Source organism: Mesoplodon densirostris, chromosome 1 (genome assembly GCF_025265405.1).
Source record: "Mesoplodon densirostris isolate mMesDen1 chromosome 1, mMesDen1 primary haplotype, whole genome shotgun sequence".
Classification (NCBI taxonomy): domain Eukaryota; kingdom Metazoa; phylum Chordata; class Mammalia; order Artiodactyla; family Ziphiidae; genus Mesoplodon; species Mesoplodon densirostris.
The window spans coordinates 115871500-115884087 of record NC_082661.1 but is presented as its reverse complement, the minus strand read 5'-3'; the positions used below and the strand labels follow the sequence as shown (position 1 = coordinate 115884087).

Here is a 12588-nt window from a genome sequence, read left to right as displayed (position 1 = left end):
GTAAGTTACTATAGGGGAAGTTAGTCATTACTCTTGTTAATATCACTGGAATTATTATTTTATTCTACATGGGATGGCAAGCTCTTGGAGGAGCTGAAGAGGGCTGATGCAATCAGATGATCTGAAAGATGATTTTCCAGCTACTGAGTATAAAATAGATTGGAGGCAAGCATGGAAGGCAGGAGACGAGTTAGAAAGTGACTGCAGGATGCAAGAAGAGATGATGTTGCTGGTGGTGGCTTGGACCAGGTGGTGGCTGTGGAGGTGGTAAGTACTGGGCAGACTCTGCGTATATCTGGAGGAGAGAGCCGAGAAGAATTATTGTCGGGTTGTATCTGAGGTAGGAAAGAAAGAGAGGACTCAGAGATGATAATTCTGGATTTGGGGGTCTGAGCAACCAAGTAAATGGTTGGTTCTATTTTTTGAGCTATGAGGGGAAAAAGTACAAAACACTTCGAGGAGAAGTGGGTTTAAGGAAAAAGGTTATGGGGCATACCAAGAATTTGTTTTAATATTAAGTGGGAGATGACTATAAAGTATCTACCCGGATATGCCAGGGGCTTTAGCATCATAAGGCCATAGCAAAATGACATCTCGTTAGTTATCCCTCTCTGTGGACACAGCCCATTTTGATGGTGTCATCTCCCCACACATGACCCTGACTTTTCTGCCACCATTTATAGGACCAAAGCTGGCCACCACATCCAAACCGGGTCAGTCACATTGGTTCTCCGTGGAAGGTGGGACTGGGTCATAGGTCGGAGTTAGGTACCCTGGTTATCTGAGCTGGGAGGTCACGAAGACTCGGGTCACAAGGGGCCTGTGGCAGCTGGTGTGGTCATGATTAGGCTGGTGCATGCAAGCAGGTGAACAGAGAAAGTCATACTGCAAGAGAAGCAGGAAAGTAGAAACTGTGACCTCTGAGACAGAAGGATGGAAGGAAATCTGAATTATGCGCTTTACTCAGCTGCAGTTACACATACTCTTCAGGAACCCAGGGGCCCGGCTGCAGCGTATTACAGTGGCTGTGCAGCCTCGCCCCCTCTACCACGCCCAGACCACACCTGCAGCCACGTCCACCGTGACAACGCATCAAACCAGTGGTTATCCAGAGTTGCCTCAGAAGCATCTGTGTTCTCTGTATTAAATAATATAGTCACATACAAGGTAGTTTAAGAAAATATAGGTCAAACTATTCCTTAAAAAATATATTTGTATACGTTCTAAAAAATGTGTCATATATACACTTACGCATAAGCAGTTAGAACATATCACCACTGAGAACAATCCATTTCCCTTACAGGTGAAGTTCTATACTACATGAGTTTCTTGTCTATGTTTTTCCCAAAGGCTAAGTATGATTTTGCCTTTCAAATGGCCGTATGATGGAGTGTTGCTCATCATTTCTAGGTCTGACATTATTGGTCAGTACCTCTTACAGGTTTATTCTAGACATTCATCTCCCAGTCTTTTCCTGCTTGAAAAAATTATATATAATATTTATGCACATATACATACATACACATATAAGAGGCCTTTCAAACAAAATTTTTAACAATTCCATCCTGTATGAATAGGAAGAGAGAACTACATCTCCTTTCTTTGTTTTCCACGTACAAGTATATATTTTATTAATTGGGAGAGCATTTCCACTGAATGTTTAGGACACTACATAAAGAACTGTCTTCTCCCTCTTTGTTCTTTCATTTATTTACTTATTTCCACTTAAAGAAGAATTTGGAATAGACCTTCTTATTATCAATGGAGAGTTGGCTCACTGCATTAATATTTTTATAACTGGAATTTTAATGAAAGGGCGATGTTCTAGAAAGGCTGACTAACCCCACTCTGGAACATCAATATGAATTACTTGTCCCCTAGAAGGTATTCTTTGCTATAATGTATGGCAGAGCCTTACATAGTGTTCTTCAAAGACGGAGCCCCGGGGTTATGTTTATTGACTTGCCCTGAAGTCCTTGTAGGAAGGCACTGGCAGTCACTAAATCAAGTGGACCCTCATGTGAATGTGTGCAGAGGTTATGTGTTTGATGACAGGGAGCCGTGGACCAAGGCATTCATTTTAACATATAAACACTAAGATGGGCAAATACAACATACGTGCAGGGCTGACCCAAGTGAACGTCAATGCGTATTTACTGCACCCGAATGATTATGATCTCACAGTATATCAGTAACAACATTCATTTTAAAACATCTTACTAGAAGTTTCTGTTGATAGGCTATGATTTTCTTCCAGAATGCTGACTCAGGAACTTCTGGCTCTCCATATCTGTGTGTGTGGAGCTGCCTCAATTTTTGTTTACCCTTATCTTCTTTGGCTTTTTCTTCTTTTTCTCCATCTTCTCCCCTACGGACACAAATGAATGAAAAATAAGCCATCCATAAACTAAAGAACTGAACAGGTTTTGTGCCAAAATATACAAACGAACAAATATTTAAATCATAGTATCAGTTTTAATAACTGATATCTCTTCCAATGAATTATGATATTCAGAACTTTAGAATTAGGGGTAGGACTTCTTGCTTATCATAGCCCCCTACAGATGGATAATTTCTGTGAAGTTCAAATCTATAGGACATTTTACAGGCTTCAAGTATCTTTGTATCTATACCTAGCATATTCCTTTCCAAGTGTAGAGTAAAATATTTAAATCAAAGAATAACAATGGAGACTTTTTTTGGCTGCTACTTTTTAACATACCTTATTTTTAAATTCTTATTTCAATGTTCAGGCTACTAGGATTTAAAATCAGAGGCGTACGCATTTGGTTGTTCACATGTATAAAGGATGTCAATACCTTAATTTTGCAGAAAATAATGAAATTAGAAGCACTGAAATTTGATACCTAAACCCCTCTAGGTGCAAAATACCAAGGCTTCATGGAAGTATATTTATGTATATGTGTAGTCACAGATATGTAACCCATAACATAACCCATACTTAACTCATATGCGGTCAAACATTATTTTAACGTTAAAGAGTTGCCATTGAAATGACTGTCATGCCCTGTTACATTTGTCTGCATTTCACTATAATAGTCACTTATGTGGCCATTTTTACAACTGATTCAACAGTTCAAGGTCTATGACAATGAACAGTGCTGACTGTACAAAACACAACTGTGGCCCTTGTTTGAAGCCTAATTCAAACAAACCAACTGTAAAAATACCCTTTTCAGACAACTAAAGAAGCTTAAATATTTAGCGGGTATTAGACGGTACTAGAGAATAATTGCAAATTTTGTTAAGTATAAATAATGGCATGATAATTATGTTTTTTAAAAAGTCCTTAGCAATTAGAAATGTATACAAGATATTTATGGGTGAAATAACATGGTGTCTAGTATTTTCTTTAAAGCAACTTGTTGTACAGGAGGCCCCAAAATATGTGTGTGTGTCTATGGTAGGGAGGGTAGGCAGGAGAAAACCTAGATGAAACAAAATTAGCAAAATGTTAATAATTAGTAAAACTTGGTGATGGGTATATGGGGTGCATTATAACATTCTCTCTTTTGTGTATGTTTGAAAATTTCTAATAACAAAACTCTTTAAAATTTTCTGTCTCAAATAACTTGGAAATAAAAATGATTTTCCCTGAAAAAAGTGTTGTTATTCAAAAGGTGACTCAAGTGATGTCAAGTAGGCATGTGAAAAAGTTAAACTGTTTTCCATGAAATATAACATTAGAAATAAGAACTATTTCTGAGTTATATCATTTAATGTTTTACTTTTATAGCTATAACTAAATTAACACAATTCTAAATAAACATTTGCTATTCTAAAAAAAAAAAAAAGAAGAAAAAACAGAACAGGCAATGAAAACAGGCCAAAGGCAGTAACAGAATAGAGGAGAAAAATAAAATGCTACATGAGAATGCTACAGGTGCACTATAGGCACTTAAAAATTTGATTTCCCCAATTGTTAAAAATGTGCATATAAAACTATGTAAACTTGGGGAAAGATGTAGGTTTCAATTAACAGAAAGCCAGTGTTATGAGGAAATTATAAATTTTCATTGCTTCATAGGCAGCTCTTTATTTCTCATTGTTGCATTTATAACTGTGATCCATAGCACCAGGAATATTGCTGAAAATGAAGTTTCCTGGGTCCCAGACCTGCTGATTAAAAAACCTGTGCTGGGGCCTAGGAATCTGTGTCTTTAACAGACTCTCCAGGTAGTTTTTACACAGGTGGCCCTAGGACTGTGCGTTGAGGACCACCATGCCCCAAGAATTCTGTGCCACGGCATTCAGAACGTTTGTCCCCTCCCTTCTTTACAAGGACAGAATAGATGCTCGATTTTAAACAGAGAACTACAGCCGTCAGTCATCTTGCAGAGAGCATCACACGGAATCACTGAAGTCTTTTCTGCTGAGAGAGAAACACACAAACAGAATCCTCATGGCACAAGAAAGAGGTGGGAGTGGCCCCCAGGGTGGGTGGGTGGTCTACGCTTATCCCTGCCCAGGGGCTGAGGCTCTCCACTAGGATGACAGATGTCCTCCTGCAGCCTGAGAGTCTCCACTGCATCCCCTGAAGAGAGAGGACGAGTGAAAGACACTAAAATAAAGGAAAGGATACAGCAACTACACCTACTCGGCTTTCTCAGGTTCGGATTTGCTTTCTTCTTTTTCTTCCTTTTCTTCTTCTTTTGCCTTCTGTTCCTTGGATGAGTCAATGGGGAAAAGAGAAGCAGGATTACACATCACTTTTGAATGAGTTTAGGGAGCCCCGTGACCCTGTGTCAAACTGTAACCTATAAATGATACCCTCCTGTCTCTATTGAGATAAAGCTGCTATGTGTGCCCTTTCTTCTACTGGTCCACGCATTCCCCCCTTCTCCGCACTTACCTACCAGGCTAGCAGTAGGTACCAACTTTCTGAGCTCCTTCCCACTTTTCTTATTTCACAACTACCTTCTTTCCCTCAGTCACCTACTCAAATCCTACTCACCCTCCAACACCAACTTAAATTCCACTGCTTAAGTCTCATCTAACTACTCCAAGCTATACTGAGGTTTCCATTTTCTCAACACAGGTAACCTCTACTGTCTGCTGCCTATGCTACTTACCACTTAATAATTTTCTAACTTTTTCATGAGTCTTTTAGCTTTCTAATAAACTCTTTAAGGCAGCTTGAAAGCAGTGAGCACATCTTACATTTCTTTTAATTTGCTATGATACCCAGTGGTATCAGACACCTGGCCAATCCTCATAAAATATTTGTGGATGGAATGATTATCGTTCAATTGCCTAATGACAGGAGGGTGAATACTTCAGCTCGTCCTTTCATAGTTTAACTTAATAATTTATAAGGAACCTTCACAAAACGCTAGCTCCACCTAACTAAAAAAGCCATTCCTCTTTGGCAAGTCAAGTCACGTACCGAAAACCACCCTGGCACTAGCAAGACAGCTGATGTCAAGAAGTTCACTTATCGTGCCCACCTGAAGTCCAGAGAGCTGCTGTGACTGGAGGTAAGTTACCTGGAAATTTTCTTGCACCTCGGGGATAGGGACGGGGTTGCTCATGAGGTCGCTCAGGCCAGCATTGGGATTATGAGGAATCAGTTTGTACTGCCCGCCTTCTCGCTTCAGGTCCAAGCCAAAGATGTCGGAAAGCAGGTCACTCTCCTCGGTCAGTTCCTTTAAGTCCGTCAGATCTTCGTTGGGCAGGGCGCCTTCCATGGCTTTCCTCTCCCCGTCCTCCCCGTCTCCTCGAACCTCATCCTGCGTGGGGTCTGGCATGTTGGCCAAGAGCTCCGCCACCTTGATCTTCTTCGCACCTTCCACCAGGCTTCCTCCCAGCAGGAGGCTGCCGACGATGCGGGAGAAGCCTCTGAAGACACTCGCTACGAAGTGCAGGAGGCTCATAAAAACCCCCCAGTAGGACGTAAAGAAGGCCGTGACCATGTCCTTCACTGTCATCTTCTTCACCTTCTTCATCTGCTTCTTCAGGCTCTTTAAGCTGAGCATCCGCATAAGGGTCAAGATATTATACCTGAGGGCAAACAGGGCCGACGTGACCGTCACGATGGAAAAGAAACCCGTCCTCGGCCCCTGCTCCTCTGGCTTCTCCTTCCCGCTCTCCTCTTTATTCGCTGACCTCTCGTTCAAGTCCGACTCCGAGATCTGAGCTGCGAGCTGCATCTCAAATATGGTGTCCTCACAGAAGTTCACGAAGAGCTCCATCTTCTCTTTTTCTCCCCCTTCGTTGACCACATCAAATATAAATTGCCGTTTGGACTCCTTGACCTGGGGCTTCTCCCACTGGGTTCGGCTAGACTCACTGATTTCAAAGTAAACCCTCTCGATGCGCTTGGCACTGCCCATGATCTCGATGCGGCCCAGAAAGGGCTGGAAGTAATTCAGGACACTCTCGGCCAATTCCAGGAAGGTCTGCAGCCGGGTGTCGTTGGGCATGTGTTCAGAGAGGTTTGTCAGAAGCACTGCCACGTTGAAGCCGATGTCCTTGGCAGGCTCGTGGAACCGTTTGACAAATTCCTCGTAGTCCAGGGTTTCGTTTTCATCCGTCTCTGTGCAGGACAGCAGAAATTCAGTCTCGGACTGGGTGTAATGCTTATGGCTCTCCATCGCTTTGTGGAAGTCCCTCTTGGAAATGACTCCCTTACCATCTGGGTCATACTCTTTAAAGGTGTCAGAAGATGTCAAGTCCTTGAGTTTTAAAAACATGTCAAAAAATTTGAGAATCATCTCCACGTTGTTGGAAGATTCCACGAGCATATCAACCATCTGTTTGCCGATGGTGCCATTAACGACATTGCCTGGGGGTAAAGAACTGCATTGGCTCAAAATGAACATGCCCGATAAAACCGGTGTCTAAGCTGGATAGAAGCTAGTGTACGTTACTGTGAATTAATTGTAAACTGGTCCAGTTGTATAAGCTGTCGCTAATTTGTGCAGATAAATATTAAACATCTTAAAATGTCTAAAAAAACCCAGTGTCTATAGAGAAAATAACAATATAAATCTTATATGACATCTGAATCAAAGATAGCTCCTTGTTTATCTTCCAATGTACGAAGGAAAAGATGAGTAATTACTTGTAAACTCTAGTTTCAAAGAGTCATTACATGAACACAAGCAAAAGCATATTTACAAAGTAATTAGACTAACGCACATAAAACAATATGTGAAGAAAAGCTGACATTTTTTTCTTCTAATTGTGTTTTAGGATTAAAAAAAAGCAACGTGTTTTAGGATTAAAAAAAAATAGGGCAAACATTTATATTATCCTAAAGCCAGAAACTGAAATACAATCTCATTTTAATAATAAAAATGAGTGTTTGCACAGACCTTTTGGGTTGAAATGTCACTGCTCGTAAACGTTACCTGATTTCATGTTCATATGTCTGTGAGGCAGGTACTTTTTATTAATTCTGATTTTATTATTGAGAAAACTGAGGTTTGGCAAGGTTAAATTAATGTGCTGGCCGTGACATGATTATTGAGGGCTAAGGCCTGGATTTTAAACAGATCTGCTGAGAGCAAATTAGATGCTCTTTCTGATTTAAAATGTGAAAGATCTCTCTGCATTTCTTCATGGTCCAGAATGTTTATAATTAGAAAATGGCAGATTATGGATAAGCTTGAGGAAACGAAATGTTATCCTAAGGTATAGTCATCGAATGCTTTTATTCCATGAACAGAGCTTGATATGTAACATGAAGACATGCATCAGGAAAAAGATGCATGGTGAGGGGTTTGTTGAGTGCATTTGTGAAGCATTAAACACCAGGGTTAAGAGCATAGGCTCAGGAGCCATGCTATTGGGATTTGAATCCAGGTCCCACCATCTGTTAGCTGAGCTACCTGGGCAGACTTCTTAGCCTCTCTGCACTCAGTTTCCTCATTTGCAAAACAGTGATAATATTACTATGCAATTCATAAACCTGATATTAGGATGAAAAAGTACTTAAACCAGCAGCTGGCATATTAAACGAGGTTAAATTTAAGTTGTCATTCCTGCAGTTCCTGTTGCAGTTATTACGGTTGTGGTGTTATTATTATTTAGACTAAAACTTGAATTGAGGTCATGGGAAAAGGATCCTGTGCTCAAAGGGTATAAAGTGGCTGCCAACTAAGGGTTTCGAGCAAGTGCTGCATCGTTGAAGTCCTAGCGCAAGGTGTGCCTACTGCCTTAATTAGTCAAAGTATAGCTGTGCAGTGCAGGGCAGGCTAAGAAACAGAGAGAGGAATTAGGAAGGATTTAAGAAAAAAAAAAGGACAAGGAACATAATAGCAAACATTTTTAATTTTCTTTGGTCGTATTCACATGATTTCACTGAATTCTTGCATCAGCCTATCATGAGCCCCATTTCACAGAGGAGGAAAGTGAAAAATGGAGACGTAACTTGTGTCAGGGTCACGCTGCCTGCGTGGGAAAGTGGGATGCGGGCGTTGGTGGCAGATCTCAGAACCCAAGCTCTTACCTACTACGTTTACTGTCTGAGACAGAAAAGAAATGCAGTAGCAAAGGAAAGTAAGTTGAAAAGAGAAAAGCGCGAGAATGAAAACCGGAGAGAGAGGCATGTATTGGGAGGACTAGGCCGCCACTAGACTTGGTGGGCTGGGGCGCTCTCCCGAGCCTTCTCCTCCTGCAGATTTTTTTTTTTTTTTTCTTTTTGCGGTACTTGGGCCTCTCATTGTTGTGGCCTCTCCTGTTGCGGAGCACAGGCTCCGGACGTGCAGGCTCAGCGGCCATGGCTCACGGGCCCAGCCGCTCTGCGGCATGTGGGATCTTCCCGGACCGGGGCACGAACCCGTGTCTCCTGCATCGGCAGGCGGACTCTCAACCACTGCGCCACCAGGGAAGCCCCCTCCTGCAGAATTTTAAGAACCCATAGGAGTCACAAGGCAGTCAGCTCAAAGCAGCAATTTACACCGTTGGAGTGTATCCAAACGTCTGTAATCCCCACTGGTTACAAAAAAACAAAATGATAAACAAATAAAACCTTCTTTAGGTATTCTGTCTGAAGAGCATACTCTCTGGGGTATCACTATGAAATGAAAAATATCACTATGAATGAAGTACTAGTGATTTCATTCCATAGTTTTATAAACTGAGATAGGCAGGATTTCTCTTTTTTAAAAAGCAAACTTGGAAAAAGAGTAATCAAGCCAGCAATAAATCTGAGGCATCTGTCCCATCTCAGCGTTGATATTTTATCCTTTGCAGCATGCTGACTCCCAAAGCAAGCATGTATGGAATCCTTAAAATAAAAGATTAAAGGGGACTTGAAGATATAAATCAAAACTACCTTCCAACATGGACAGCAACATGACCACCATGTCCTTCTGAAGATCCATCAATTCTTTTAGCAGCTCAATTTGACTGGAATCCTGAAAGAATTAACATACTGCGTTTGAGATAATATGGGAAACCTATGCAGCAAGAACATCATACTTATTCTCTCAAAAAGAGTACGGATCTACCGATAGTAGACACTTTACAGCAAAATAGAGCTAAAGGGAGGCCAAATATAAGTCTGAAGCTTATTAAAAATACACACTTAGGAATTAAAGAGTATTTACTGTTGATTCCAACTCATGTTTATTAAAGTATTTGTAAGGACAATGAATAAATCTAACACGAGTACAGAAGAACTAAAGCAGTGGTGGAACCCCTGGGGCCAGGTAGGCAAGACTCAGGTGCTTCTGCACATTGGATATCTTTCTTTTACTTGAGTAAAGACGGGACTTGTCTTTTCTTCTTTCTAACTTACTACACCAAGATGCTATATATTTTGTAAAAATTAACATATTCTGGAAAACACAGGCATAACAGTGATAAGAGACAAACTTATCCTACATAAATCTAGGCAAAAATGTACACAAGTATTACCTGTATTAATAATGCACAAAATATCTTATTTACCAATTTTATCAAGCTCTGATATTTCTCTCGTTAAAATTTTCTGTTTTGTTTTTTGTTTTTCATGTTTCACCATGAAAAAAATTATTTTACAAAGCTATGTTGTGTCCTAACATCACTATGCTTAGACTCAGTGCCTGGAAATATGGAATGTACTTATATTTACATTATGACTTCATGAATCATCAGATTTTTTTATTTTAAACTATACCCCTTTCTTTTTTTAAAAAAAAATACAAGGTATCATTTTATTCATATGAATTTTGCTACATAGGAAGCCAAATTTCTACACTGCTGGAAGGATGAGGCTTTTTCTTCCTAGATAGTTGTTACCTTGACTAGGTCTACAAACTGAACAACTGCTAGGTAGCACCATCAGATGTTCATAAAATGATGGCAATACATCTGAATCAGAACTCTCCTGTGAATGTATAAATTTGGTTCATGTTGATTTCCTTTACTTACTAAAATGTCATTAGCAATTAGTTGAAAGCATCATGATATTTCCTTACTTGGTTGATTACCAATAACTAGATACTAACAAAGATTCTCTCCTTGACCAAACTAGCCAGCTCCTCTGGGCCCTCTTCCCAACTAGGCTTTAATCTTGGTCTATAAAGACTTGAACAAAACACCACCATAGTTTCTAACAGCTCAAGGCTGCATCCCTAGCATGACCCCAGCTCCCCTTAGAGTGCCTGCCTGAGAAAAATCAAGACTGCCAGAAAAATTTTCTGTTTGTTCCAGCCAACACCTGACGATAGTAGAACCTGTCTCCCAGGCTCTGTGGGAGGGTAGAATCCTGCCTTTAATATTCAGCGGGCCCAATCACATTTACACTGAACAACCGTTTGTCATTTTCCTCTTCCCTAACTCTACTGAACCCTGCTAACCCCCCTCCTCCTCCCTTAAAAACACTTATCACCTCTGTACAAGTCCAAGTTGAGTTCAGCTCACACTAGGTTCTTTTCCCTACAGTAACAGTTATCACTGACTAAATTGGTCCTTGCCACTTTAACCAGTGCCTGGCTTTATCTTTGACCAAGATGTCTTCCTGCTTGTAGGCCAGAGGGCAATGTGAGTATCCTCACTTTGCTGGAGGAAAGGAGACTCAAGGAAGAGAGATGGGACACGTGAATGAAATCGTGGGAGTTGGACTGGAGTCCTTTGACTTTGAATCTAGCATTCTCTCCTCTACCTGACACCTGGAAGATACATACCCACACCCCGACAGACATGTCAGCCTCAGGAGAGCCCATCAAAATTCACTGTATCACAGGGACATATTTACTCAAGATTTATATTAAGAGTTTTTCTGTTTGTGTAACTCTGAGCTCCAAATGCAATACACAGTGAGAAAACAGCACTCTGATGTTTTCAAGATATGCTCCCGAATTAACATGAAAAAGCATGGTGGAAAACCTGTTTCTTCTTTATTTGCCTATCTGTCTTTCACAAAGTAAAATGTCCTGTTAATGGGTGAGTGTCACCTTTTGAGAACAGCTGCTTGTTTATGACCCTATAAGAAAACTGTCTCCCCTTAACGAGGGATTTGGAACAGATGACAAATCCTCTTCCAATTATCTGTAGGGAGGAGGAAAATTCCAGTGAGTAATCATCGAGAAGTAGGTCTACAAAGGACTGTAAAATGTACAGTGTTTGGAGAGTATATTTTATTTCTCCATTATAGTCAATTCCTCAATACCTTTTGTTTTCAAAATTGAATAATGGCTTCCACCTATTCTCAGCTTGCATAAAATTCTTTTATTTTAAAAAAAAGGTTTTTTTTTAATGTAGAGTAAAAGTTGTATCAAGAAGTCATCTAAGAAAGATAATATTCAGACAAAGGAAAGCATGTTTAATTTGCCAGTGATCACAGTCTCCAGTGTGTCATTTAGGATGGTGGAGGACAGTGACTTTACCTGAGACAGCTTCATCTGCATGTGGGCAAATACATGAAGAAAACCCACCACCGCATCCCAGAGCCTGCTATGAGCCAAACTCTGCTGGTTGCCAGTGCAAGGACCCTGGGGCAGAAACAGACAAACAACAATCATTCCTGATAATTTAATTGCCAAAATAAACTTTACAGTAATAGGGACAAAGTTAACTTAGTGCTGACATATCTTATCACCAGCATGTTATCTGAAAAGACAGGAACCCAAAACAAAAGATATACAGTGATTGTAATGGTATAGCACTCTTAGGGGACAAACATTTTCTTCCTTGAAATGTTTAAATCCCCAAAACAGTTTCTCAAGGATTTTCATGTTCTGTTTCTGTATGAACACTAAAACACTGGGGAAAAAATGGTGAATTATTTCATTTTTGTCTGACTTTGGTTTCTTCTATTTAGAGGAAATCTCAGCTAAGTTATTTTAGCTAAGTAAGATCATCAGAAGTGACTACTTGTGTGAAAAGAATTTGAGATTATGCTTTACATGAGAGGTATTTACTTCTTATTGTTAAATAGTAACCTGGATAAAGCATTCATAGAGAGGACAAAATATCCTCTTCAGCACTTCATTGTACAACCGTATCCTGGTTACCAATCATACAACCATTGAGATTTTTAAAGATTAATACTTAGTCATTAACTTTATGAACCCAGAATCCAAGACAATTAGAACCTAACTTTGTTCTCTTAGCTTTCACTTCAGAAGTGATCTTTAT

The 12588-nt window shown here is 40.2% G+C and overlaps 1 protein-coding gene across 1 annotated transcript in view; it reads right to left on the bottom strand.

Annotated features, from left to right (window-relative positions):
• RYR2 (ryanodine receptor 2) overlaps positions 1-12588 on the bottom strand; it is a 727841-nt gene that overhangs the window by 42346 nt on the left and 672907 nt on the right. Inside the window, exons 90-94 of the mRNA XM_060096737.1 lie at positions 11838-11942; positions 9302-9383; positions 5508-6805; positions 4619-4686; positions 2221-2368 (exon numbers count right to left, since the gene is read on the bottom strand). Of these exons, the coding sequence (XP_059952720.1) occupies positions 2221-2368; positions 4619-4686; positions 5508-6805; positions 9302-9383; positions 11838-11942 (1701 nt within the window). The remainder of the gene's footprint in view (positions 1-2220; positions 2369-4618; positions 4687-5507; positions 6806-9301; positions 9384-11837; positions 11943-12588) is intronic.